Consider the following 27,853-nt stretch of genomic DNA (forward strand, 5'->3'; position numbering starts at 1 on the left):
AACCCAGCCATCTGAATGGCTCTACTATTATCAGCCCCAATCTCATCTGTGATCACTTTGACCCTCTCAAGATACACAAACGGGTCATCCCCTTTTTCATACTGGGGAGCACCCAACTTCATGTAGTCGGTCATCTTGACCTTGCTCCCACTGGCTGAGCTAGGTCTAGAAGGTTGAGCAACTGGGGCTGCTGGTTCAATAGGTGATGGAGGTGGTGCAACATTTTCTGAGGTAGGGTTTGCTGGATTTGGATAGTAAGGTGGGGGTGGATACATTGGATACTGTGGGTATGGTGGATAATAAGGTGGGTATGGCATCTGTGTGGGATAAGGGCTAAAGCTATGGTAATCCGATGTGCCTCCCATCGAATACCCAGGGTTTTGTGAGAAGGGTGGGTAGTAAGGTGGCTGAACAAATCCCGAGGCCTGAGTGCCTCCTTGGGATTCTCCCATTCCTTCTTCTGACATGCTAACTCCCAGACTGCCATCCCTCCTCTGCTCTACATCCATATCATCCCCCATGTCCTCTGACGCTCCTCCCTGAACTGTTCCTCTGACTGATCTGCTTCTACCCAGATCCAAAGACCTTCTAGGGTCTCTTACTGCTCTTTCTCTGTTAGACCTACTAGACATTTCCCTAGGCAATGCTGGAGGACGGGCGCTCGTGCCCTCATCCTCAGGTGGTACTCCAGTCAATCTTGCTGATCGATGAGTTCCTCTCATCCTGTTTTCTAAAAAAAAATAGTACACATCACATAAACATTAGCATCATATGGTTCATGTGGGCACACATGAACCCGCATCACATATCATAGCATATCATTAATGCACATGCATATAATCATGGCATTTCACATCATCATGTAAGACAGGACTCCACATCCTATCCTAGTGGACATGATCTTCCTATTGTGCTTGACCTTCTATAACATCTATGAGCCCGACACTCTAGGTCCGACCATATGAACCTAGGGCTCTGATACCATTCTGTAACGACCCGAAAATCGGACCGCTACCGGCGCTAGGATCCAGGTCGACTTAAGGTCGCCGGGACCCGTAGCAAGCTTGACATGCAATCAGTAAGCCTGTGTAATCCCATACATGATCAACAACATACATAAAAATTAAAACTTTTCTTTCATTCATACACCAAACTCAACCTGTGCATGCACTGAACATAATCATAAAACATGATCCCTCTGTGGGATCTCATCAATGCCCCAAAAAGGGCGATACAATCTATGTTGAGTTGGTTTACATAAACTTCATAAAAAGATCTAGGATCATGCATTAAAAGGGATACCTTACACATAGGGTCAAGCACAACCTCTAATCCTCAATATCATTACATTACATAACTATTCATAACTTTACAATTTTATCATGTCCACATTCTATCTATTGCATAAAAAAAATGACTTCAATACTCTTGCTGACCTCCTGGTCTACCCTGTACCTGCAAACCTGGGGAATTTGGGAAAGGGGTGAGCTACTAGAGCCCAGTGAGCAGAATAATAAAACATTCAAAAACATATGATAACATGAAATGCATCACATCACAACTAATCATATCAAGGATGAACTTGTCACCATCTAGCCCTCTACATATTCCAATCATGCCAGGGGCGTAGTGCATGCCACACCTGGTCTTTCTCTTATGCATAACATAACATACATAATCCATAGTGCCGGGGGCGTAGTGCAGGACACGTTCGGTCTTTCTCTTACATAGTGCCAGGGGCGTAGTGCAGGCCACACCTGGACTTCCATACTATATCATCATGTCATAACATATGAGGGCTAATGGATCATTCAACATTCATCCACATCAACAACATATTATGCAATGCAGCATATTCGTGATTTCTAATGCAAACAACCTAAAATATCACATGGCATCCGTGATGTATGAACATGCTCAAAACCGATTTATTTTACTTGAAACATAAGGAGTTATTCTACTCACCTCTGGCTAGCTCTGACACTGACTGAAGCAACTGAATCACTGCTGAGGTCCTCGGTTCCTAGGGTTCCAACCTACACAGGTGGACTCAAATGAGGGACCAAACAACTAGAACATAACTCTAAAAACATCCCCCAAAAACCCCCTAAAACACCTTAAAACAATCATGCAAAACATGCAAAGGAAGGCTGAACAGGGCAGGTTCGGCGGCACCTTCGGCGGCCGAAAGTCCCAGACAGAGACGGAAGTCTCTTTTCGGGGGCAACTTCGGCAGCCGAAAGGCCTGCCTCCCAGGCAGGTTCGGCGGCCGAAAGTCCTTCGGCTGCCGAACCTGGTTTCTGCCAGAGGGCAGAAACTTGGTTCCCTTTGCACAACAACCTCTCCTTCTCATTCCAACATGCATATAACTCATTCAAATCATGCAAATAAACATACATTGGCTCCTAGGGGCTTCAAACTATCTTAAACCCCAACTACAACACACAACAATAACACATTGCTCAAAATCACCATATAAGCTCATAAACCTAACCATAAGCTAAACATGCATTCTACCTCATAGATCTTACATAAAACTTACTTAAAACATGCAATGAGCTTAAGATCGGCTCTTACCTCTTGAAGATCGAGAGAGAGACGACCTAAACTCGGAGATGGGAGAGATTTGAGTTCTTGGACCTCAAAGCTCCAAAACTTGCTCAAAACTTGAAAATCTTCAAAACAAGATGAAAACTTGTGAAAATCGTGAAAGATTTGAAGGAAAAGCTCAAAGATTGGTGAGGAACGGCGGAGAGCTCACCTTGGCCGACAATGGGGAGAAAACTCGCCCGTTTTCGGCTAAGGGACCCTTTTATAGTGGCTGGCCAGGCCACGTTCGGGGGCCGAACGTGCCTCCGCATGCAAGCCATGTTCGGCGGCCGAACTTGAGGTTCGGCGGCCGAACCTGGACTTCCCTCACTTATGCCTTCGGGGGCCTAAGGCACACCCGAAATGCCTGCATGTTCGGCGGCCGAACTTTGAGTTTCGGCGGCCGAACCTGAGTTTTCCTCCAAGGTTGTTTTCATGCAAAAACTCATTTCCTTTTCACTTAAAACCATGAAAAACATTAAAACATTTTATGAAAACATGTTTCTACCCTACTAGGGGCTTCCGACATCCGAGATTCCATCGGACGGTAGGAATTTCGATACCGGAGTCTAGCCGGGTATTACACCAAAGGATGCCACAGAGGCCCAAAAGGACAAAAGATAGATTAAAGCAATGGAGATCGAGATGGATGCGTTGGAGAAAAATAAAACCTAGGAGAAATGCTGGCTACCCAAGGGAAAACGACCAGTGGGATGCAAATGGGTGTTTACTGTAAAGTATAAGCCAGATGAAATGGTGGATAGATATAAAATCTGACTGGTAGCAAAAGGATACACTCAAACCTATGGAGTTGACTACTCCGAAACGTTCTCTTCAGTAGCAAAAATTGATACAATACGGGTCCTATTCTCCCTTGCTGCAAACCTAAACTGGTCACTTCACCTATTTGATGTGAAGAATGCTTTCCTGCACCCAGTGACCTGAAAGAGGAAGTTCACATGGATGCTCCACCAGGGTTCACGAGTGGATATAGACGGGGAGAAGTGTGTTAATTAAGGCGAGCCTTGTATGAGTTGAAACAATCTCCCAGAGCATGGTTTGGGAGATTTACCCAAGCAATGAAGAAATATGGATATCGGCAAAGTAACTCCGATCACACCCTATTCTTGAAGAGACGAGGAAGAAAAATCACGTGTTTGATTATATACGTAGACGACATAATTATAACAAGAGACAATGTGGACGAGATCAAAAGGCTGAGGGACAACTTATTCCAAGAATTTGAGATGAAAGACCTGGGGGGTTAAAATACTTCCTTAAGATTGAAGTTCTCAGGTCAGACCAGAGAATCCTGATATCACAGAGAAAATACATCCTTGATCTGTTAGCCAAAACAAGAATGATGGACTGCAAGCCAGTTGATACTCCAGTAATGGTCAATCATGAGTTGAGCAAAGATTCAGAAGAAGGACCAGCAGATAGGGGGAGGTACCAAAGACTGGTAGCAAAGCTGATTTACTTATCACACACCAGACCAGACGTGGTGTATGCTGTGAGTTTAGTAAGTTAGTTCATGCACGATCCAAAACAAGAGCATATGAAGGTAGCATTGAGGATTGTTCGATATCTGAAAGGAACAGCTGAGATGGGCATGTTGTTCAAGAAGAATGGTCATCTCAGTATCAGTGGATATACAGATGCTGATTGGGTAGGAGACCGTGCCGACAGACGATTCACTTCAGGATATTTTACCTTCGTTGGAGGTAACTTGGTGACATGGAAAAGTAAGAAGCAAAAGATGGTGGCATTGTCCAGTGCTGAAGCAGAATTTAGGGGAATAACTAAAGGATTTGCAGAGCTACTATGGATCAGAAAGTTGATGTTTGAAATTGGATTTCCATCAGGGGATGTAGCTGAACTTCGTTGTGACAATAAGGTAGCAATCAGCATTTTCAAAAATCCTATTCAACATGATCGAACAAAACATGTTGAAATAGATCGACATTTCATCAAGGAAAAGTTGGATAATGGTTTGATATCATTACCGTTTGTTCGATCGGAAGATCAGTGGGCAAACATCCTAACTAAAGCAGTTGCTGGACTAATATTCCATAAAGTTTTGGGCATGTTGGGTATGTTGGATCCACATGAACCAACTTGAGAGGAAGTGTTGGAAAGAATATTCTGTCATAATTATAATTAATCAGTGATTAACATTACCGCAGTTAGCATAATCCTATCATGATTCTAGGCGATAATTGATAGTATAATCATAGGCATAATTGATCATATCTTATATTACATAATCCTTGTATTATTACACAGAAAGCAAGAAAATAAAAATATTTTTCTTCATATAATTTTAAAATCAGAACAACAAAAGTTTTAATAAATTATTTTAGTAAACAATTTGAAAATTAATTGCATTATTCAAATTTCTGCTTAATTTTTGTCCTTCAATCAACCGGTTATAGTTGACGATTTTTAGGAACAATTTATTAAACTTCAGTCTAAATCTTTGTTTATAAAGTTTATGTCTTCAAATGTTATTACCAAAATATAAGATGTGCATCTCATTAATAAATAATAATAAAAAAATACATTTAATAAGCTTTAATACATTATTCTTTAATAATTAGAAATTTTCATTATAAATGTTTTAATAAAATGAGAAAAATATTGAACCGTGCAATGTTACTACTTCAATGATAAAACATTTAGTCTTTGCACCAAAAAACTAAATAAAAGAACAGATTATGAAAATTAGCAGAGAGCATAAATCGGTTTGAATCGAAAAATCGAATCAAACCGATTAATTTCGGTTTAATGGTTCGATTAATCAAAATATTTGATTTGGTTCGGTTAGTATTTTTCAGCTTATTCGATTTTCAGTTCGGTTCATTTTAAACGTATTAAATAACGGACAAACCGAATAACCGATTTTATACATACTTTTAGTATGTGAAACACTAATTTTATATGTATTTTTAAATTTTACATGAATTTATATGAATTTTTTAAGTATTATCATTAGGATTTAGACAATATTTATTGATAAATTTATGTGAAATATTTATTAAATTATTCCACTGAAATTAAAAGCAGAAAATTAAAAAAATTACAGATTTCGGTTTGAAACAACCGAATCAAACCGAATCGATTTTTATCAATTCGATTCGATTCGATTATATTTTTATAATCGATTTTTTCAATTTTTAATATTTTTACAATTTGGTTTTTGATTTTTTCGGTTCGGAACCGAACCGACTGATTAATAAAAATACATAGTACACTATGTTTCGTACAAAACAATACCAATTACCAACCAAACACCTTAACTCAAACACAATCTTTTAAGTGTTGCACATGATATGTCAATATATTCTTTTAAGCAGCAAAATGATATTGTTTATTAATAAAAATTACTTAATCAATTTCATTCAAATGGCAAAATAAAACTCCAATTTCTTGACTCACTTCAATTCAAATGAATGCAAGTCGAGCGAATGCGCTTTCTTTTGCTCACTTCGACTCATATAAATGCAAGTTTCAATAATGCGTTTTCCCTTCTCATTTCAATTGAAATTAATACAAGTAATCTAAATACGAATTTATTAACTCAATTCGACTCAGATGAATGCAACGAATTCAATAAGAATATTTTATAATTTGAATTGTAATTTATTTTAGGTAAAATTAGAGATTTTAGGCATGTTTTAGCCTTTTTCTATAAGTGTGCCATGTGTAAGCTTTTTTCCATAAGTATTGAATTTTTTTTAATTTAATAAATATTTTATTAATTTAACATGTTGTTCACACATTTCTGCTATTGGGTGTAGGAGGACTTAATTAAATGAGGACAACTTAAGTGTTTATTGAACGAAAATTTCAAAGTAAACTTATTTAGCCCTCCATCAATACTACATGAACTTATTTAAATTTATTTTTATTTAAGAATTAGCTCAAAAAAATAACTTATAATTTAAGATGGTTAAAAAGATAATTTCTCGATAGGCTGAATATACACCCGGTGCAAGAATTTTCCTATATCGGGAGATGAAATGATAAAATACTAGGGAAGCGTGCCTATTAGAAAAGTAGAATAATTGCTTGCCTTATTTAACTAAAACTCCAAACTGGTCCCGCCCCTTTTGTCTCCTTCAGCAGATAACTACCACCGCCTCTTGCCGCGTAAACTTGACCTTCACCTCCACCTCCACCTCCATCTCCACCTCCTCGCATTTTGAAAAAGAAAATCCCCACTATGGCAAGTGATCGGAGAATAGGCGTTCTGGCCAGACACCTTGGTGTGGAGATGGACTCTCAAAGCCACTCCGCTAATGTCATCTCTGCTTCCCCTACTTCCGGCTTTCAAGCCAACTCTGTTTTCTCTCATGTTGTTCGGGCCCCTGAGGACCCCATCCTCGGTGTATTTCTCTCTCTCTCTCTCTCTCTCTCTCTCTCTCTCTTCGCTTCTGATCGGTTAAGAGCTGAGAGCTCTAATGATCCGGTCAATGATCTCTCTTTTGAATAATTTTTGTTTTGCTGGCTCTTAATTTGTTTTAACGTGCTTTCTGTCGTGGTGGTTCTGATGAATAGGTAACCGTCGCGTATAACAAAGATCCCAGCCCCGTCAAGCTGAATTTGGGAGTTGGCGCTTATCGAACTGATGTTAGTTTTCCTCGTCTAATTTTTGTTTTATATCATGTGCGTTCGATCACGCCCAAAATTAAACTTACAGGCGTTGATTTACTTGCTGGAGTTTTTAAGAAGTAGAAAGAACCAATTTGCAATTGGTCAATGAGATGTGAACAAATCATATATATATATATAATCCTTGGTTGTCCCTATATTGATCATGTCATGTATACAATGCATGGGTTTGGCAGTAATTGTCAAACAAATCTATTGGCAGTAATTGTGGAACAAAACTATCTACAATGACAGTGGGTTATTTTTGTGTTGTGCAATAGGAAGGAAAACCTCTTGTTCTGAATGTAGTGAGAAAGGCTGAGCAGCAGCTTGTTAATGACAGGTGAGCTTTGTTAAATATTTTTAGTTGCCTTTTGCATTCACAACTCTATGTTCATCCATGTCCTTATTTACCTCTAGTGTTACCTCTTTTATTTAGGTCACGTGTAAAGGAATATCTTCCTATTACTGGATTGGCTGACTTCAACAAATTGAGTGCGAAGCTTATTTTTGGTGCTGACAGGTGCAAATCTTTAACTGCTTATGTGATATGTTTTTGTCTAATTTCGATTTCTCCACAGTTTGTGCCACATTGGATTTTACTTTTCATGCTAAGTGTTTTACTGATTGCTTGCTTTTTCTTGCTTCAAATTAGCCCTGCTATTCAGGAGAACAGGGTTACTACAGTTCAATGCTTGTCTGGCACTGGTTCTTTGAGGGTTGGAGCTGAATTTTTGGCCAGACATTATCACCAAGTAATTATTTAATGTTTCACATTCATTTGTATTGAATATCTTAACTGAAAATGATATACTCCTTGTCCTTACTGGTTTGCACTTGTCATGTTCTGCAGCGCACCATATACATTCCCCAGCCAACATGGGGAAACCACCCTAAAGTTTTTACTTTGGCTGGGTTATCTGTAAAAACTTATCGCTACTACGATCCAGCAACACGAGGGCTGAACTTCCAAGGTTTGGAACTTTCTATTATATAATCTAGTAACCATTTAACCCTTCATTTTTCTGTTCTATGAAGCATGCAATTTTAGTTTTGCATCTATGACTGAATATGAATTTTCTTTGTACGTCCTGTGATTCTGCTTTCCTGAGTCACAACTGATTAATTTTCAAGAATTTGTTGTTTTTCTTATGTATGGTATTTATTTTAATTTGGTTGATAGGCTTATTGGAAGATATTGGTTCTGCCCCATCTGGAGCTATTGTACTTTTGCATGCATGTGCTCATAACCCCACTGGCGTTGATCCTACTCTTCAACAATGGGAAAACATCAGGAAATTGATGAGATCTAAAGGGTTATTGCCTTTCTTTGATAGTGCCTATCAGGTAGACTACTTTGAATGCAAAAACAATAGTATGCTTACTAGGCTTTAGTTGGCAAAATGACATTTCATGTGAAGTCATGATACTAGTTTAAATTATTTTCTTGGCATCCTAGGGTTTTGCAAGCGGAAGTCTGGATTCTGATGCAAAGCCTGTTCGCATGTTTGTTGCTGATGGCGGTGAACTCCTTGTAGCTCAAAGTTATGCAAAGAACATGGGCCTCTATGGGGAACGAGTTGGTGCCTTGAGTATTGTACGACCCTGAACTCTGAAGATCAGTTTCTATGAAATGAATTTTATGTACTTGATTTTTCTGAACTCTGAAGACCTTTTCCATAAAGAGAATTCTTATTACTTGATTGTTCTGGCAAGAATTGTTTCTACATCCTTTTGTGTTCACTGCATATATTAAATCTACAGACAGGTGTATAAATCTGCAATACAACAAAGGTTTCCAAATTTTGTGGATGAATAGTATCTATATGTAAAATTAAATGGCTAATCTTTTACTTTATTGGTACCTAATTTTTATCTTCTGTATGGGATTCATAATTTTACAGGTTTGCAGGAATGCTGATGTTGCAGGCAGGGTTGAGAGCCAGCTGAAACTTGTGATTAGACCCATGTATTCAAACCCACCTATTCATGGTGCATCTATAGTGGCCTTTATCCTAAAAGATAGGTAACAATGTGATACATTATCTACTGGCTGCTTTGTGCAAATCTGGGAAGGTTTTATTTTTATGATTTGTTTCAATACAATTCCTTCCTAACCCTTGATTCAAAGGAAGAACTAACAGAGCCCTAGGCACTGGAGGTGGATTTAATGCTCATAGTATATTTGTGGATTGCTGCAGGAATTTGTACAATGAGTGGACCATTGAGCTGAAGGCAATGGCTGACCGCATTATCAGCATGCGCCGGCAACTCTTTGATGCATTACGTGCTAGAGGTTTCCCTGTTTGATGATCTCCTTATGTTCTTCTTTTCTTGATGTCCTTATCTAGTTATCGTTCCACTAATTATTAATATTTTTGTTAATTTGGGGCAGGTTGTGGTATTGAGTGTTAATTAGCTCTCACTTGGTTGATTTTGACCTTGGTGTGTAATTTCAATCTACTGCTGCCCCTGGCAACAGTTTTGTTGGGCCTCAAATCTCAGGGGCGTATGGAACATTTCTTACTCATGTGAATGAACTAATTAATGCCTGGTTGCGTATGCCTGATTATATCTGCATGTGCTTTCCAGGGCATGCTTTCTAATGTGGCTCTTACTGAGCTTGGCCATTTCAAAAATTATTAGATGGGAGCTAATAACCTTGTAGTTGGAGAAATTAGGAAGGGATGAATAAACTTTTAAAATAATACTAAAAAATTTTGTATATCTTGCTCAATCTTGGAACTCAAAATGGGAGTTGCTGACTTGTTGGGAGCATGCATCTTATGGCACGTTTATGGCTAATTTTCCATGCTAGGTGTAGCTAAACATATTTGAATAAGTGGCATTATTCTTGAACAGAAATATTATGTTCATATCCATTTCATTTTCTCAATTTGGCAGGGACACCTGGTGACTGGAGTCACATTATTAAACAAATTGGAATGTTCACTTTCACTGGACTGAATTCTGCGCAAGTTGCCTTCATGACTAAAGAGTATCACATCTACATGACATCTGATGGGTAATGAACTCTGTTCCTTTTATAAAACAATAGGAATATTTGTTATGGCACTGCACATTTATAGTTATGAAATCATTTCTGGGTTCATCATGTGAACCATGGATTTTCATAAGATTTAACAGATGTGGACTTGAAAATTCTGATAAGAATGCGAATGTTGTATGCAGGAGGATTAGCATGGCTGGTTTGAGCTCGAAGACTGTTCCTCATCTAGCAGATGCAATACATGCTGCTGTAACTCGAGCTGCATATAACTAGAAATCTGGCACTTCGTTTTAGTTTGACTTCTGTCTGGAACATCAAATTGGTGGATTTTCTATGCGTTTTTTAGCTATTGTGGCATAATAATTGTAGTCCCTTCATGTAGAGGATGAAAACGAAAAGCCTTTTTCAAATAATTTTACCTGGGGCCGAGATATTCACAATCACAGAAAATTTGTGTTTTTGAACTTTACGTGAAATATATTTTAAGAAGTCATTTCTGCAGATTCTATGGCTTCTTCCCTCCATAAACTTTGTGGAACTTAACGGGGTGATGAGATAAATCTGCGTTGCGGTGGACAATTCTAGTAACAAGTGTACAAACAATTCTTCTTTACACAGATCTGTTGTTTAGATGATGAATCTCATCGTTCCATCATCGGCAGGCTCAGACTTCCATAAAGGGAATTGTTAAAATTCCCTTTTTAGTGTTTGTGTGTTTATAAACAAGGTCATCTTCGGACACATCTCTCGCTTTTGTTTTTCTCCACTCGATATGAAGCCAAAAATTCATGGTTTGGGGCTGGAAACAAAGATGTCGCTCATGGTGCCAAAAGCACCAAACGAAACATGTTAAAGAAAGCTATGTGAAATAGCACCAAAAGCACTCCAACTCTCTGCCTTGCTTCTGAGAATAATGCGCCTTAGCACACCATTGTAGCGGTAAAAACAAGGCATCCGCGAAAATCTGTAAAAATCATCATAATTGAACTTGATCTAAACTAAATTTAAACTCATTTTATAAACCATTGGAACCCAAACTCAGATGTTACTCTCAGAATACAAAAAGTGTAAAATTTTATATATTTTAATTAATAATTTATACAAAATATATTTATAATTTTAATTTTAAAAATAACATTTCTAAAAAAATAAATTTTAATTTTTAAATAAATATAAAAATTTTAAAATATAATTTTTATATTAAATTAATTATTTATATAAATAAATTTAAATAATAAATATTTAATCTATAAAATTTGAACTCATATGTATATTAATTAAAGATTTCAAATATATTAAATCCGGTTATATATTATTCAAATCTATTCTAATAGAATTTAATTGGATGATATTTAAAAACGCCCCATTCCTTATCATCCTATTACATTCACGTTACCCTAAAATCCATTGATGGTTGACAGGTTGAGGACTAGAGTTGGCCAAATATTCCATGGCGGAATCAGTTGTCTCTGCCTTTATGCAAGTCGTGTTCGAGCAATTAGCCTCTCCAATTGTTGAAGAATTTGGATTGATTCATGGCATTGAAAAACAGCTCAAGAAACTTTCTCGAATGCTTTCAAGGATTCGAACTGTGATCAGTCATGCAGAGCAAAGACAGCTTCGTGAATAGGCAGTGGGATTATGGCTCAACGAGCTTAAAGAAATCGCTTACGAAGCTGACGATATTCTAGACGAGATGTCAACTGAAGTACTGCGTTCACATTCACAGGTACAAGGGTTCTTCTCTTCCTTCATACCTAGTAAAATTCTTTTTCAATTTGAGATTGCATCAAGAATTGGTGAGGTTATAGAGAAGTTGGAGGAAATAGCCAAGGAGAAGGAAGATCTTCATTTGAAAGAAGAAGATGTAGTGATGGGTCATAGGGCTAGAAACGAGAGATTACAGACTGGCTCTTTGGTTGATGAACACAGTGTGTGTGGAAGAGCCGGTGATAGAGAGAGACTAATTTCTCTATTACTGTGTGATGGTAATAATGAAACAAGGCTGTAATTCCTATTGTTGGATTGGGGGTGTGGGAAAGTCCACAATTGTTCAACTTATTTATAATGACAAGAAGATTGAGAAGCATTTTGAGTTAAGAATGTGGGTCTGTGTGCTTGAGGAATTTGATCCGAGGATGATCACAAAAGCAATCATAGAGTCTGCAACTGAGGCTAAATGTGATCTTTTGGACATGGATTTGATGCAGCGACGTCTTCAACGAGTGATCAAGGAGAAGAAGTACTTGCTTGTATTAGATGATGTGTGGAGTGAAAGTTGCAGTAAATGGGATGTTCTTCGGGTTCCTTTATATGCTGGGGCTAGTGGAAGTAAGATCATAGTCACTACCAGAAGTGAAGTGGTTTCTTCAATTATGGCTGTAGGCAATATTCCTGCATATCACTTAAAGGGTTTATCAGATAGGAAGCGTGGTCATTGTTTAATAGTCGTGCATTTCGACACTCAAGTTCTGATGTGCCACAAAATTTGGTGAAAATGGCCAAGAGTGTTGTAAACAAATGCCAGGGGTTACCTTTAGCTTTAAAGGCTCTGGGTGATCTTCTAAGTGCTCTCACTGATGAAAATGAATGGGATACTATCTCAAAAAGTGAAATATGGGAGTTACCAGAAGACAAGATTGACATCTTGCAGACATTGAAATCGAGTTATCAACATCTGCCATGTCATCTGAAACAGCGTTTTGGTTATTGTTCAATTTTCCCTAGAGATCATTTATACAAGAAAGAAATCTTAGTTCTGTTGTGGATGGCGCATGGATTTATCCAACCTAAGGGACTAAAGAAAATGGAGGACATAGGAAGAGATGCTTTTGATAGTCTTTTGTCCAGGTCATTCTTTCACTTCCTTCATGTCGATCCTTTGGATGGCCAACCAAGGTATAGAATGCATGGTCTTATTCATGATCTATCACAGTTGGTAACTCAAGGTGATTGTGTTACAATAAAGGCAAACATGGTCTGCTTCATGTCTAAAAAGGCTCATCATATCTCTATTTTATGTGATTCTCCTCATCCAATAGATTTTGCATTTGTAACTGAATCTAGGACAGCGCGAAGTTTGCTGTTTTTTGGTGAGTATAGATACACAATCAAGAAAATCCCTCAAGAATTATTCTTCATTTTGAAATCTTTACGTGCATTGGATTTGAGTCATACTTGCATCACTGAGTTACCAAGTTCAGTTGGGAATTCAAAGCATTTGCGGTTTCTGGACCTCTCTTGGATGTATGTCCAGAAACTTCCTGAAACCATTGGTGGTCTATGCAATCTACAGACACTGAACTTAATAAAATGCCTTCAGCTCCGTACTTTGCCTGAAACTATGAGCAGCTTGATTAATCTACGGCACTTCAACATTTCCCATAGGACAGCTTTACTAAGGATACTTCCATTCGCTGATCGAAGGCTTTTGGACTTGCCCAAATCCATCAAGAATGATATTAATCTTCGTGATATTGATATTTCCTGTGGAACAAGATTTCTGAACATCCTGCCTTTCCCTGAAAAGTATTCTTGTATAGATTCTCTCTCTTGAATGATTTCTTCACCACCAGGGATGGGAAAATTAACACACATACAAACATTATCCAATTTTGTGTCAAGTAAAAAGTGTGGATGCGGAGTGGAAGAATTAAACAGTATGGTGGATCTTAGAGGATCACTTTGTATCTCAAAGCTTGAGAGTGTGGCATCTACTGTAAAGGCCAAGGAGGCTGATCTGAATGGCAAGCATCGACTTCATGAATTGAAATTTCAATGGAGTGAAGAAAGTCTATACAGCATGCAGAATGAGACGCTAGCGGAGCAGGTAATTGAATACCTTCAACCTCACAAGAATCTTGAAGGCTTGAGGGTTTCTAACTATGCTGGTCGGAGGTTACCCAGTTGGTTGAATTGTGTTTCACTCTCTAATTTAGTCTCCATTTGCTTGTTCAAATGTCAGAAGTGTGAATCTCTTCCACCCTTGTGGCAGTTTCCATTGTTCAAAGATCTAAAAATCCATGGATTTCATTGTTTGACGCATATAGGTAGTGATTTATATGGCGAAAGAGGCATTGTAGGATTCCCATCTCTAGAAAAGCTTGAAATAAAGGATATGACTAGTTTGGAGTACTGGTCAGGAGCAGAAAAGGTAACCTTCCTTGCCTTCATGAGCTTACTATGTGGGATTGTCCAAAAATCAATGAGCTGCCAAACCTCCCTTGCACTCTTACAGTTTTGGAAATAGCCAACTGTAGGGGATTTGATTCTCTTCCAACTATCAATTCGATCCAGAACTTAGTGTTGGGCCAATGCAATGGTGCCATATTAAATTTAATTTTCCTAAATCATGAAAAAATAACTAAAATTGTGTATTAAATAAAATAAATGATATGATTCTAACTTTTGCTAGGGCCGTAAAATTTTTTAGCTGTTTATTTGTACAATTACTAATAAACCCTTTAAAGCTTTTAAAATACTATCCCATCAAAATCTAGCAGCTCAATAAAAACATTAATGTTGAATTAGAACTAACCATATCCTGCCTATCTTGGCCTTTTCATACAATTTTAATGGTTGTACTATATAGATTGTTTTCCATGACAAATTAATAAAAATCAGATAAATAGATAAATATATTTTAAAAAGTAGATTATTGAATTCTAGAAAAAAATATAATTGATTAGCAATTTTTTTAATGAAAAAAAATTATTTTTTATATAAATGTCTTTTATCTTATTAGTTTGTTATATTCTACGAGCAATTTACTTGATACATCATACAAGTAGAGCTGATTAATTTCAATTTTGGTATTATTTTTATTAAGGATCAGAACCGGAATTAAACTTCTTTTTTTTTTTTTATTTTACAAACTATATTTAAAAATAAAAATAAATTTCAGTGTGGTTTTTAAATGATTTTAGTACGGTTTTATTCGATTTTGATTTTTATTTTTTTACTTTAATTTTAATTTTAATTTCAATTTTATAAATAAAATTATAATATTTTTATATATTTTTTAAAATAGTAAATAATAAATATTGAAATAATAATAAAAATAATAATACTAACAGTTAAACAATAATAATATCAATATTAATATATATCAGATATAAGAATATTGTATTATTTTATATATAAGTATTAATTATATATTTTTAATAAAAAATGAATGTGTAATTAATATAAAAAATATATTATATTACTAATATATGATTTAGTTATATAATATAATTAAAAATTATAAAGTGATTAATATATATCTAATCTATTTAGATAGAATAATTTATGATTAACTAATTAAATTATTTAAATTATATTGTTAAAATTTTTTAATAATTAATTAAATTATATAATTATTTTAAAATATTTTTAATAATTATTTAATATTTAAGAGATAGAGTCATATTTAAATTATATAAATAATTTATAAAATTTAAATTTAAATTCATTAAATAAAATTCTATAATTTTAACAATATAAATTAAAATATATTATTAAAATTATATAATATAATCATAATATTATTAAAATCATTTTTATATATATATATATATATATATATATATATATATATATATATATATATATATTAATTTTTTAGTACCGTTCAGTACGATTTTAATATGATTTTGATACAATTTTTTATAATAAATCAGAATCAAAATCATAAAAATAAATAAATTCGGTTCGATACAGTTTGAATCTTGAAACATTAATTATTTTTCAATTTCAATATAATTCAATACAATTTTTTAATTTGATTCGAGATTTAAAAACTGTACGGAGCTGAATAACACTCTATTTTTTTTTTTTTAACCTAGATTTATCTCCCTCCTTAAACCTTCTTGCCCCGTAGTGACATGATTCTTATGGAAGCTGAAAATTGTTCAAAGTGGGAAAATTTATACCTTGTGTTTGGATTGTTCAAATTAATGATCGGATCAATTACACTGCTATTACTATTTATGCAATTATCAACTATTCACTAGTTGTTACCAATTTCTCCTCATAACATTCATCACAACTTAAAAATCAATGTCATCCTCAATATAACCCTCAGTTTTATATGAAAAATTTTATAAGAATTTAATTTAATTATTTTTACAAAAATTTAATTTAATTATTTTCTTTAACAAGTTTTTTGTTTGGAATGAAGAAATTCATTTTAAAGAAAATTAAATTTTTCTACAATTCTATAATAATTTTTTTAATTTTTTTTTTTATAAAATAAATCAAAATGTAAAAAGTTCCATGAATAAAAAGAAATAGCTTCTGTACAAACATTTTCAATGCTAAGGCTGAATCTACACTTGACGGTTTTATTCAGTTGAAGATGTTCTGTAGCCCCACCATAAAAAATAAAAAAAATAATAATAAATAAAAAAGAAATGTTCTGCAGATATATTCCATCTCCAACTATTGAACTTGTAATTTTATTTTATTTTGTTTTTATTTTTTTGCCATCTCTCCCACTGTCCTGTTTGAGAAGTAAAACCTCAGAGGAACCCAACGACTCTTAACAAGGGAACTCAAAAGCAACCTCCTCATCAACCTTAGTTGATGCTGAGCCAGCTAGCTTATGCCACGTGTTAAAAGAGACCATATGCAGCAAAAGTAATGCCCAGAATGCTTATGCACCATAGTTGCATGCAAATGAGACATCAAGTGTACCTAACTGTCATTACTCTCTTGGTTTGCTGATCTACTTTGATTATTCTCTTCACTCTTGATGACCGTTGTGCCTCTAACACCCAGACTGAAGTTGTGTCCTAAAAAAAAGACAGGTCCAAAATCTATTAAAGCCCACTACGCAAACTGACCCATCAACACACCATCCAACCTGCTATTAAAGCAGGTCGGGTTGAACGAGGGTCCGGGCTCGCCAGAAAGGAGCCTAGTTCATTTAACGTGACAGGGAGCAAAAAAAGCAAGCCCAGCTATGCCGCGACCCTATCAGTATGGGCACCGAAGGGGAATTAAATGACCGCCTGATGAGGATGGGTAGACAAGTATGCCCGTATGTACGACTCTACGTGACAAAGACAGGTGGCACTATAGCAGGGTGGCGGTTATGCATCACTAAAGAATAAGAGAAAAAGGAATAAGAGGGGGGGAGCGTGACCCCTTCAAACTAAACTTTTCTATATACACAGAAACCCTATTCCTTTTTAGATCTCAGATCATCAATTGGCGTCGTCTGTGGGAAACGAAAGAGTTCTTTCCATCACCGGCGAAAGAGCGAAGAAGCTGACAGGGAAAATGAGCCTGTGGTCAGAGCAAGAGGCCGGATAGTAAGGGAGCTCATCGAAAACGATGAAGTTGAGAGCTATTCCGCTAAGCCAACGAAGAGGTCGGAAAGCAAGGAGTTGGAGAGGGGATACTGCCTAGAAAAAAGGCCGAGGCAGGAGGATTACGGATGTGGACCAGAAGCTGGAGAGATTGAAAGAACAACTTTTGGCTAAATTGGGGGCATGAGACAACAGTCACACCCTCTTGCCTACATCCTCACCTTTCTCAATATGGATACAACAAGATGTCATCTCCAAGAAGTTCATGATGCCGCCAATGACAGCCTATGATGGTACGGAAAACCCAAGGAATACATCTTGAACTACAAGACGTTCATAGAGCTCCAAACTCACTCAGATGCCTCGATGTGCAAAGTCTTCCCTACCACCCTCACAGGGCCGGTTCAGGCATGGTTTAACAGCCTAGAGGCAGGAAGCATTAAAGGCTTCTCAGATCTAGCAAACATCTTCATCAGCCGATTTATTGTAGGGGTCCGAGATGGTCTGGCAGAGGAGGAATGAGTCTCTAAGAGAGTACGTAGCCAGATTCAACTCGGAGGCCCTACAAATCCCCAATCTAGACGTAGCGAGGGTCGTGAAGGTCATGTAGAAAGGGACTACATCCCCTGAGTTTTTTGGATCGTTGTGCAGAAAGCCACCTACTACCCTAGCTGAACTGATGAAGCAGGCTGAAAAGTATATCAGGCAGGATGATGCCTTGACCACGAGCAGGTTTGCCAGGGAAGCAGGGGATAGAGGGAAGGTAGTGGAGGAGAGAAGGCCTGAGAGGCAGGAGACGAGGCAGAATCGAGGCTAGAGATGAACAGACAGCCCTAGGAAAGGAGAGAGAAGAAAGCATATCATCCCCGGATCCCTGAGGTAATCACTCCTTTGAATGTATCTAGAGCCAAGGTGCTCATGGCTATACGCGACAAAGACTTCATACAGTGGCCTAAATCCATGCGAGCCGAGGCCGGCCGAAGGGACCCAATCAAGTCCTGTCAGTACCATCAGATACATGGTCACAACACCAATAGTTGCTACCAGCTAATAAACAAAATAGAAAGACTCATCAAGAGGGGGCACCTCAGGAACTCCGTGAAAAAACCAGAGGGAAAGAGGCCTCAGCAAAATGCAGTGGTGGAGAGACCTTGCAGACAGGGGGCAGGGCCTGTGAATGACGGCTACAGCGAGACGATTAAAATGATCGTGGGGGGAACTAGAGGACGGATGAGTAGGAGAGGAAAAAAGAGGAACCGAAGCAGAGAGGGGAGCAGCAATGAAGTCATGCAAATAGTGGAACACTCTCCGATGACCATCTCTTTTTCCCCTGAAGATGCTCATGGAATTCAAATGCCTCATGATGATGCCCTAGTCATTGAGGCCGTCATTCACAACTTCCGGATCCACAAGATCCTGGTGGATGATGAGAGTAAAGTAAACCTGCTACCCTACAGAGTCTTTCAACATATGAACATTCTAGAGAAACAGCTGGTTAGAGACCAGACCCCAGTTAAGGGGATAGGGGGAACCCGTGGCGGTGAAAGGAAAGATAAAGGTGGCCTTGACACTGAGAGAACCACCCATGTTGCGCACCCACTATGCGATATTCCTTATGGTGAAACTGCCCTTGAGCTACAATACCACACTGGGAAGACCGGTGCTATATGATTTTGAAGCAGTGATCAGTATCCAGTACCTGAACATGAAGTTTCCCACTGAGGCAAAGGTAGGTGTAATCCGAGGAAGGCAGGAGGAGGCCCAGGCAGTATATCTAGCCACAGTGGCAGAGCCAAGCACAGTTTCAGAAGAGGTGAATCCGAAAGTCATGGAGATCCGGGAAGAGGAGTCGGAGTGAAGAGGGGAGCAGCAATAAAGTCCTGCAGATAGTGGAGCACTCCTCAGTGACCATCTCCTTTTCGCCTAAAGATGCTCTCAGGATCCAGATGCCTTATGACAACACCTTAGTCATTGATGCCACCATTCACAACTTCAGGGTCTGCAAGATCCAAGTGGATGACGAGAGTAAAGTGAAACTGCTACTCTACAGAGTCTTTCAGTAGATGAACATCCCGGAAGAGCAACTAGTTAGAGATCAGGCCCCGGTCAAGGGGATAGAGGAAACCCCTATGGTGGTAAAAGGAAAGGTAAAGGTGGCCCTGCACTAGGAGAACCACCCCTGTCATGCACTCACTATGCAATCTTTCTTGTGGTGAAGCTCCCCCTAAGCTACAACACCATTCTGGAAAGGCCGGTGCTGTATGATTTTGAAGCAGTAACTAGTATCTGATACCTAACCATGAAATTTTCGACTTAGACAAGGGTGGGGGAAGTTCGAGAGAGACAAGAGGAAGCTCGGGCAGTATATCTGGCCACAGTGGCAAAGCCAAGCATAATTATAGAAGAGGTGAATCCGAAAGTCATGGAGGTCTAGGATGAGAAGAATGAAGCCAAGACGGAGCCCGTTGATGAGCTAGAGACATTCCCATTATCTGAAGAAGTTGACAAAGTCTTCAGCATCAATGCGAACCTTGACAAGGATCAGAAAGAGACAGTAATGGCTCTTATCAGAAGACATGTCTCAAGTTTCACCTGGAAGCCTTCGGACATGCCGAGAATAAATCCTGAAGTGATGACACACAAGCTGAACGTCCTCTCCGGAGCCAAACCAATAAAGCAAAAGAAGAGAGTATTCGGAAAGGAGAAACAACAAGCCACCAGAGAATAAGTCCAGAAGCTGGAGGAGGTTGGTTTTATTAGGGAAGTTATGTTCCCGCAGTGGTTAGCTAACCCAGTTTTAGTTAAAAAGGCCAACAGAAAATACAGGATGTGTATAGATTTTACTGACCTAAACCAGGCCTGTCCTAAAGATTGTTATCCCCTTCCCGATATAAAGAAAATGGTCGATTCTACGGCCGGTTTCGATTATATGTCGTCCCTTGATGCTATGTCTGGATATCATCAAATTTCCATGGACAAATCGGATGAAGAGAATACCTCATTCATAACTGAGGATGGGACATACTGCTATAAGGCCATGCCCTTCGGGCTAAAAAATGTAGGGGTGACATATCAACGACTAATTAATAAAATTTTCAAAGGCCAGATAGGGAGGAACGTAGAGGTGTACGTCAACGACATGGAGGTAAAGAGCCAAATCTTCTAACAGCACTTGACCGACCTGAAGGAAGTGTTTGGAGTGCTACAATAGTACAGAATGAGGCTAAACCTAGCAAAGTGCGTCTTCTTTATCAGGGGAGAAAAATTCTTGGGATACATGATCAGCAAGAAAGAAATTGAGCCAAACCCAGAGAAGGTGGAGGCCATATTATGAATGCTAGAGCCAATCTGCGTAAGGGATGTTTAGAAGCTCACAGGAAGGGTGGCGGCACTTAATAAGTTCATGTCAAAATCTGCAGAAAGGTGCCTGCCATTCTTCAAGAAACTGAGGAAGGTTCCCAACTTTGAATGGATAGAGGATTGCCAGGAGGCCTTCAAAAACCTCAAGCAATACCTCAGTTCAACCCACGTGCTCAGCAGCTCTCTGACCGGGGAAGAACTCTTGATATACTTGGCCGCCTCAGAACAAGCCATAAGTGCTATGTTGGTAAGAGACGAAGCAGGGGAGCAGAAGCCTATCTTTTACGTCAGCATGGTGCTCAAGAATGCCGAGATTAGGTACATGAACATAGAGAAATAGGGATTTGCCTTGTTGCTAGCAGTGAGAAAATTCAGAGTATACCTTGAGTGCCACCAAGAAGTTGTAATGACAAACTAGCCCTTGAAGAAAATTCTATATAGACTTGAAACTTCAGGATGGATATTGGCTTGGTCTGTAGAAATTAGCTCATACTTTCTCATATACCGACCTCAGACGACCATTAAAGCCCAAGCCCTAATTGACTTCATAGCCGAGTGCTCTTTCAGCTCAGAACAACAAGAATAGAGTGAAGGGTTACCGAGCTCGACTAAAAGAAGGGACGGGGACCAACAACTCCAGGAGTTCAGCTAGAACTTATTTGTAGACGAGACATCCAGTGTTGGGGGCGGAGCAGGAATACTTTTGAAAGGCTCGGAGGGATTCAGGGTCTGCTATGCCTTGCGCCTGGAGTTCACAGTATCTAATAACATGGCTGAATACGAAGCTCTCATAAACGGGATGCATATAGCGTTGGAAGGAGGGGCAACCGACCTCAAAATAAAAAGTGACTCCTTGCTGATAATTAATCAAATAACAAGGGCATACCAGGTAAAGGACCCTGTCATGCAAAAATATTTGGCCAAGGTACGAGCTGTGGAAGTCGAGCTCTACTCAGCAGGTTGTCCGAAGAAGAACTGGAACAGCTCCCAGATGAAGTGTACATACAACACATCAATATCCCTACTTTTGAGAAACCATCCACTATGATGCAGATCGAAGAAGGGCAAAGTTAGATGACCCCATATTTAGAATACTTGGAGACCGAAAAGCTGCCAGAAGATAAAATAGAAGCAAGAAGAGTCGCGGCTAAGGCCGCCAATTATCAAGCAATAAGAGGAACCTTGTATCAGAAGGAAAGTCTAGCCCATGGCTAAGATGTGTGGTCCTGAGAAGGCGACCAGGGTAATTTAGGAGGTGCACCAGGGAATTTGTGGAGCCCATAAAGGGGCAACCACATTGGCAAACAAAATTTTTAGGCAAAGGTACTACTAGCCTACGGTTAAAAAGGAAGCAGAAGAGTTTGTCAGAAGATGTGACGTCTGTCAAAGGTTTACCAATGCCATCAACAACCCCGCCACACCACAGTCCAGTATATCCAGTCCCTGGCCGTTCTTACAATGGGGAATCGACATCTTGGGCCCTTTCCCAAAAACTACGGGGCAAAAGAGGTTCGTGATAATCGCTGTGAAATTTTAAGTGGCCTGAAGCAAAAACTGTACCCACAATCACAATTTGCAAAGTGATAGACTTCGTCTGGAGCAACATTATATACAGGTTTGGGATACCGAGGACACTCATATTGAATAATGGCAAACAGTTTGACTGCAAATCCTTCAAGGATTTCACGAGGAATATGGGCAGTTGGCATAAGTTCTCCTCAGTTGCTCATCCCAAACAAATGGCCAGACGGAAGTGACGATCGGGCTATCCTTCAAGGACTGAAAAAGCGGCTGGATGGAGCAAAAAAGAACTAGGCAATCAAGCTCAATAGCATCCTATGGGCATTCCGGATTACACCTCGGACACCAACAAAGGAGACACCGTTCACACTAGCATTTGAAACTGAGGCAGTAGTCCCCATAGAGTTGCAAATCCCCTCTCACCTTGTCCAATTCAACAACAAGGATACCAACAGGGAGAAGTTGAGAAGCAACTTGGACGCCATGGAGGAAATCAAAGAAGAGGCTTAAGTACACACCGTTGGTTATCAGCAAAAGGCAGCTCGATACTACAGTCAGAAGGTTAGAGAAAGGAGCCCAAAAGTTGGGAACCTGGCCTGAGGAGATTGGAAGCGACTGGGAAGAGAGCAACAGTGGGCAAACTAACACCAACCTGGGAAGGACCCTTCAGTATAACTAAAGTCATCAAACTGGGGTATACCGGATCGAAGACCTACAAGGGAACCCGGAGCCTCACGTATGGAACATCCAACATCTGAAGAGGTATTTTCCTTAAGGAATGTGCAAGTAAAACTTTGTACTTTAAAATATAAATGAGAAATGCAGTCTCTATTCTCCCTATCTTGAGTATCCCTGAAGTAGGTATAGAAGCCTTCAATAAGGTAGGTGACCGGTCTCGGAAAATGACTGCCAGCACCATAAAATCGGCTGAGAGGATGAAGCCCTCAGTGAGGTGGGTGACTAGTCTTGAAAGATAACCGCCGGCACCATAAAACCGACTGAGAGGAAGAAGCTCTCAGTGAGGTGGGTGACCGGTCTTGAAAAATAACCGCCGGCACCACAAAATCGGCTGAGAGAAAGAAGCCCTCATTGAGGTAGGTGACCGATCTCAGAAAATGACCGCCAGCACCACAAAACCGGCTGAGAGAAAGAAGCCCTCAGTGAGGTGGGTGAATGATCTTAGAAAATGACCACCGGCACCACAAAACCAGCTGAGAGGAAGAAGCCCTCAGTGAGGTGGGTGACTGGTATCGAAAAATGACCGCCAGCGCCACAAAACCGACTGAGAGAAAGAAACCCTCAATGAGGTGGGTGACTGGTTTCGAAGAATGACCGCCGACACCACAAAATTGACTGAGAGGAAGAAATCCTCAATGAGGTGGGTGACTGATTTCGGAGAATGACCGCCGACACCACAAAATCGGCTGAGAGGAAGAAGACCAACGAAGAAAGAATAAAGGCCTTGAGCCTCCCCTCAAAAGAAAAGCTAAGTTAAACAAGCAAATAACTGCCTTAAAATATAGCCAAAATAAGGCTCAGCAAGTAAGCAAAAAATCGGGCCCGACCTCACAAAAGAGCTCGAGGTACCAAAGTGTAGAAAGCAAATATCCAAATCCCCAAACTCGTAGCACGGATAGGCTCACAGGCTATAAGCACGCAAAAATAGCCTAAGTATGAAAAATAATAACCAAGCTCGCAATTCGGACAAGCTCACAGCCTATAAGCGTTTGATAAAATAAGCTGAGTATGAAAAATAATAACCGAGCTCACAGTTCGGACGGCCTTGCAACTTATAAGCGTATGATAAAATACGCTAAATATGAAAAACAATAACAACCGAACTCGTAGATCGGACGGTCTTGCAGCTGATAAGCATATGATAAAAATAGGCTAAGCATAAAACGACCGAGCTCTCAGCACGGACGGACTCTCTAATAAAAAACGCATGAAAAACTAACTAAAGTTTGATATAATCGAGCTCGTGGCCCAGAGGAGAGTGCAAAAAGATAGCCTAAGTACTCCTATAAAAATAGAGAAAGGCTCGCAGCCCGAACATATCCATTTGGTGGATTGCGCAAAGGACAGCTTAAATTCATTAACACAAGATAAGTCAGCCAAGCAAATTAAGCTTACAAGCGTAACACAGCTCGCAGCCCAAATATATCCATTTGGTGGATTGTGCAAAGGACAGCTTAAGTTTATTAACATAAGATAAGTCAGCCAAACAAACTAAGCTTACAAGCGAAACACACAACACAAAGCACAAGCTCGTAAGCCAAAATAACAAAGACAGTTCCATATATAAGCTTAGTCAAACCAAGTCCCAAAAGACTAAACAGCTTGGAAGAGCCAAAGAAGGTCACACAGTTGAAAAATTGTGTAAGTATACAAACAGAAGTAAGCATGATCAAATCAGATCCAAAAGGACTAAACAACTCAAAAGAGCAAAAAAGGTGACGCTGTTAAAAAATTATTTGAGTATACAAATAGAATTAAACGTAATCAAACCAAATTCTAAAGGACTAAACAGCTCGAAAGAGTAAAGAAAGTCATATATTTAAAAAATAGTCTAAGTATACAAATGAAAATATAATAAGATGGAATATACAAAGTTGTCAACATCCACATATTGTTATTCACAAAGATACAAATCAGAAAACAGGAGGAAAAACACAAGGAATAGAAATGACGATAGGTACACAATAAAGATATTTTTATTCATTTATTCATTGGAATTACAGATATAACAGGGGAAGGGGAGCCTGAACTAATAAGATCATTCAAGGGCTTATCTACAGTATCCTCTCCTTGAGGTCCAGCTGGCGGGGGAGGAGCTCTCCAGGGTAAGGGATTGTCGTCCTCTCCATAGCGGACCTCCTCGCCGTCAGAATCAACTTTAGGGGCAAGCAAGACCGCTAACGGAGTGGAGAGGCATCTAGCTGCCTTCAAACCTTAATTGTAGCCGGAAGCATACATACGGAAGGCCTCACGATATACTCTCTCTTTCATTTCGTCGAAGGCCTTGTACTCTTCAAGGAGAGCTTCGCAAGCTTATTGAATATTGGCCTTTAGCTCAACAGAGTCTTTATACTCCTGAAGATGCTTCTCACAGGCCAGCTGGGTCCTATCCTCTACAGCCCGAGCATTTTTCAACAGGGCAGAACATCTCTCTTCCAGAGCACTGACCTCTTGGCGAAGTTGTTGTTGTTGAAGGTAACGACCCGAAAATCGGACCGCTACCGGCGCTAGGATCCGGGTCGACTTAAGGCCGCCGGGACCCGTAGCAAGCCTAACATGCATCCTGTGAACCTGCTTAATCCCATACATGATCAACAACATACATAAAAATTAAAACTTTTCTTTCCATATACATCAACCATACTCAACTTGTGCATGCACTGTATATAACATTGATCCCTCTGTGGGATCTCATCAGTGCCCCCAAAATGGGTGACATAACATATGTCGAGTTGGTTTGCATAAACATCATAAAAAAAAAATCTCTAAGATCATGTATTAAAAGGGATAACAACAATCTACGGTCAAGCACACCTCTAACATCCATATATATCATCTCATTACAATACAATTCGATCATGTCCATTGCTAGCTATTACATAAACATGACTTCCTTACTCTATCCGGACTCCTGCTCTATACTGTACCTGCAAGCCTGGGGGTAAAAGGGAGAGGGGTGAGCTAAAAGCCCAGTGAGTAGGACTATAAAACATATTAACACTATGCTCCAATGGAATGCATCATAACACAGACAATTCACATAAGGGTTGGGTGAACTTGTCACCAATTAGTCCAAGCTAACATTGTGCCAGGCCGTAGCATGGGGTCCTGGTCTTCCTATCATAACATACATTACTTACCATTGCCCCAGGGCCTCCTCTGGGCTCCTGGTCTTCGAGTCCCATAACCGTGCTAGGCCGTAGAATGGGGTCCTGGTCTTTCCTTACATTGTGACAGGCCGTAGAATGGGGTCCTGGTCTTTCCTTACATAGTGCCAGGCCATAGAATGGGGTCCTGGTCTTCCTGTCATGGACTAATTGGGTCATCCAATATTCACCCACATCAACAACAATCGATGCAATGCGGCATATTCGTGGAAACTAATGCAATCATCCTATTGCATAATCATGATGCATGAAACATGATAAAACATTTAATTTAAAAGATTAAGGTTAGTTCCACTCACCTCTGACTGACTCTGACAACACCGAAGCAGCTGAACTCACTGCTGGGGTCCTCGGTTCCTCGGGTCCGAACCTACACAGGTGGACTCAAATGAGGGACCAAACATACCTGAACATAACTATAAACTACTCCCCAAAAACCCCCTAAAACATCATGAAACAACCATAGGAAAACATGCAAGGAAGGCCTGGACAGGGCACTTTCGGCGGCAGGTTCGGCGGCCGAAAGTCCCTTCAGAGCCGAAAGTCAGGCAGGTTCGGCGGCACCTTCGGCGGCCGAAACTCCCAGACAGAGACGAAACTCATGCATGTTCGGCAGCACTTTCGGCAGCCGAAAGTGCCAGACAGAGACGAAAGTCTCCCTTTCGGGGGCAAGCTTCGGCAGCCGAAAGGCTGCCTCCCCAGCCATGTTCGGCGGCCGAAAGTCCTTCGGCTGCCGAACTTGATTTCTACCAAAGGGCAGAAACTTGGCTCCCTTTGCACATTTCGCCTCCAAACCTTTTCAACATGCATCAAACCTATTCTACCACACACAAACACAAGCATACATGTTCCTAGGGGCCTCAAACCAACATAAACCCCATCTACAACACATCAAGCATCCACATTGTTCAAGAACGCACATTTATACCCATACACATAACCATAACCTAAACATGCATTCTAACCCATAAATCTACTTAAAACATGCAATGAGCTTAGGATCGGCTCTTACCTCTTGAAGATCGAGAGAGAGACGACCTAAACTCGAAGTTGGGAGAGATTGGGTTCTTGAACCTCCAAGCTCCAAAACTTTGCTCAAAAGCTCAAATCTTCAAAACAAAGTGAAAACAAGTGAAAATCTTGAGAGATTTAGAGGAAAGACGTCAAAGATGGGTGAGGGACGGCGGAGACTCACCTTGGCCGAAAATGGAGAAAAAGCTCGCCCATTTTCGGCTAAGGGACCCTTTTATAGTGGCTGGCCAGACCACGTTCGGGGGCCGAATGTGCCTCCGCATGCATGCCATGTTCGGCGGCCGAACTTGAGGTTCGGCGGCCGAACCTAGACTTCCCTCACTTATGCTTTCGGGGGCCTAAAGCACACCCGATGTTCGGCGGCCGAACTTGAGGTTCGGCGGCCGAACCTGAGTTTTCCTCCAAAGCTATTTTCATGCAAAAACTCATTTTCTTTCATGCTTAAAACATAAAACACATTAAAACATTTCATAAAAACATGGTTTTACCCT

At 39.5% G+C, this 27,853-nt stretch overlaps 2 protein-coding genes and 1 pseudogene across 2 annotated transcripts; all 3 read left to right on the forward strand.

The window, feature by feature from the left end:
• Window positions 1–6,649: 6,649 nt before the first annotated feature.
• On the forward strand, window positions 6,650–10,753 carry LOC110612244 (aspartate aminotransferase, cytoplasmic). The gene is made up of 12 exons (XM_021752973.2): window positions 6,650–6,979; window positions 7,150–7,221; window positions 7,524–7,585; window positions 7,682–7,765; window positions 7,898–7,997; window positions 8,096–8,216; window positions 8,426–8,589; window positions 8,702–8,839; window positions 9,147–9,268; window positions 9,444–9,538; window positions 10,147–10,267; window positions 10,435–10,753. Exons 1-12 carry the CDS (start codon window positions 6,815–6,817, stop codon window positions 10,523–10,525), a joined length of 1,335 nt encoding a protein of 444 aa, XP_021608665.1. The 5' UTR covers window positions 6,650–6,814; the 3' UTR covers window positions 10,526–10,753.
• Window positions 10,754–11,638: 885 nt separating this feature from the next.
• On the forward strand, window positions 11,639–13,817 carry LOC110611055 (annotated as a pseudogene).
• A 4,645-nt stretch (window positions 13,818–18,462) lies between these two features.
• Window positions 18,463–19,215, forward strand: LOC110611490. Its single transcript, XM_021751872.1, has one exon. It carries the CDS (start codon window positions 18,463–18,465, stop codon window positions 19,213–19,215), a length of 753 nt encoding a protein of 250 aa, XP_021607564.1.
• Window positions 19,216–27,853: the final 8,638 nt, after the last annotated feature.

The sequence above is a fragment of the Manihot esculenta genome, chromosome 3, assembly GCF_001659605.2.
Source record: "Manihot esculenta cultivar AM560-2 chromosome 3, M.esculenta_v8, whole genome shotgun sequence".
Lineage (NCBI taxonomy): Eukaryota > Viridiplantae > Streptophyta > Magnoliopsida > Malpighiales > Euphorbiaceae > Manihot > Manihot esculenta.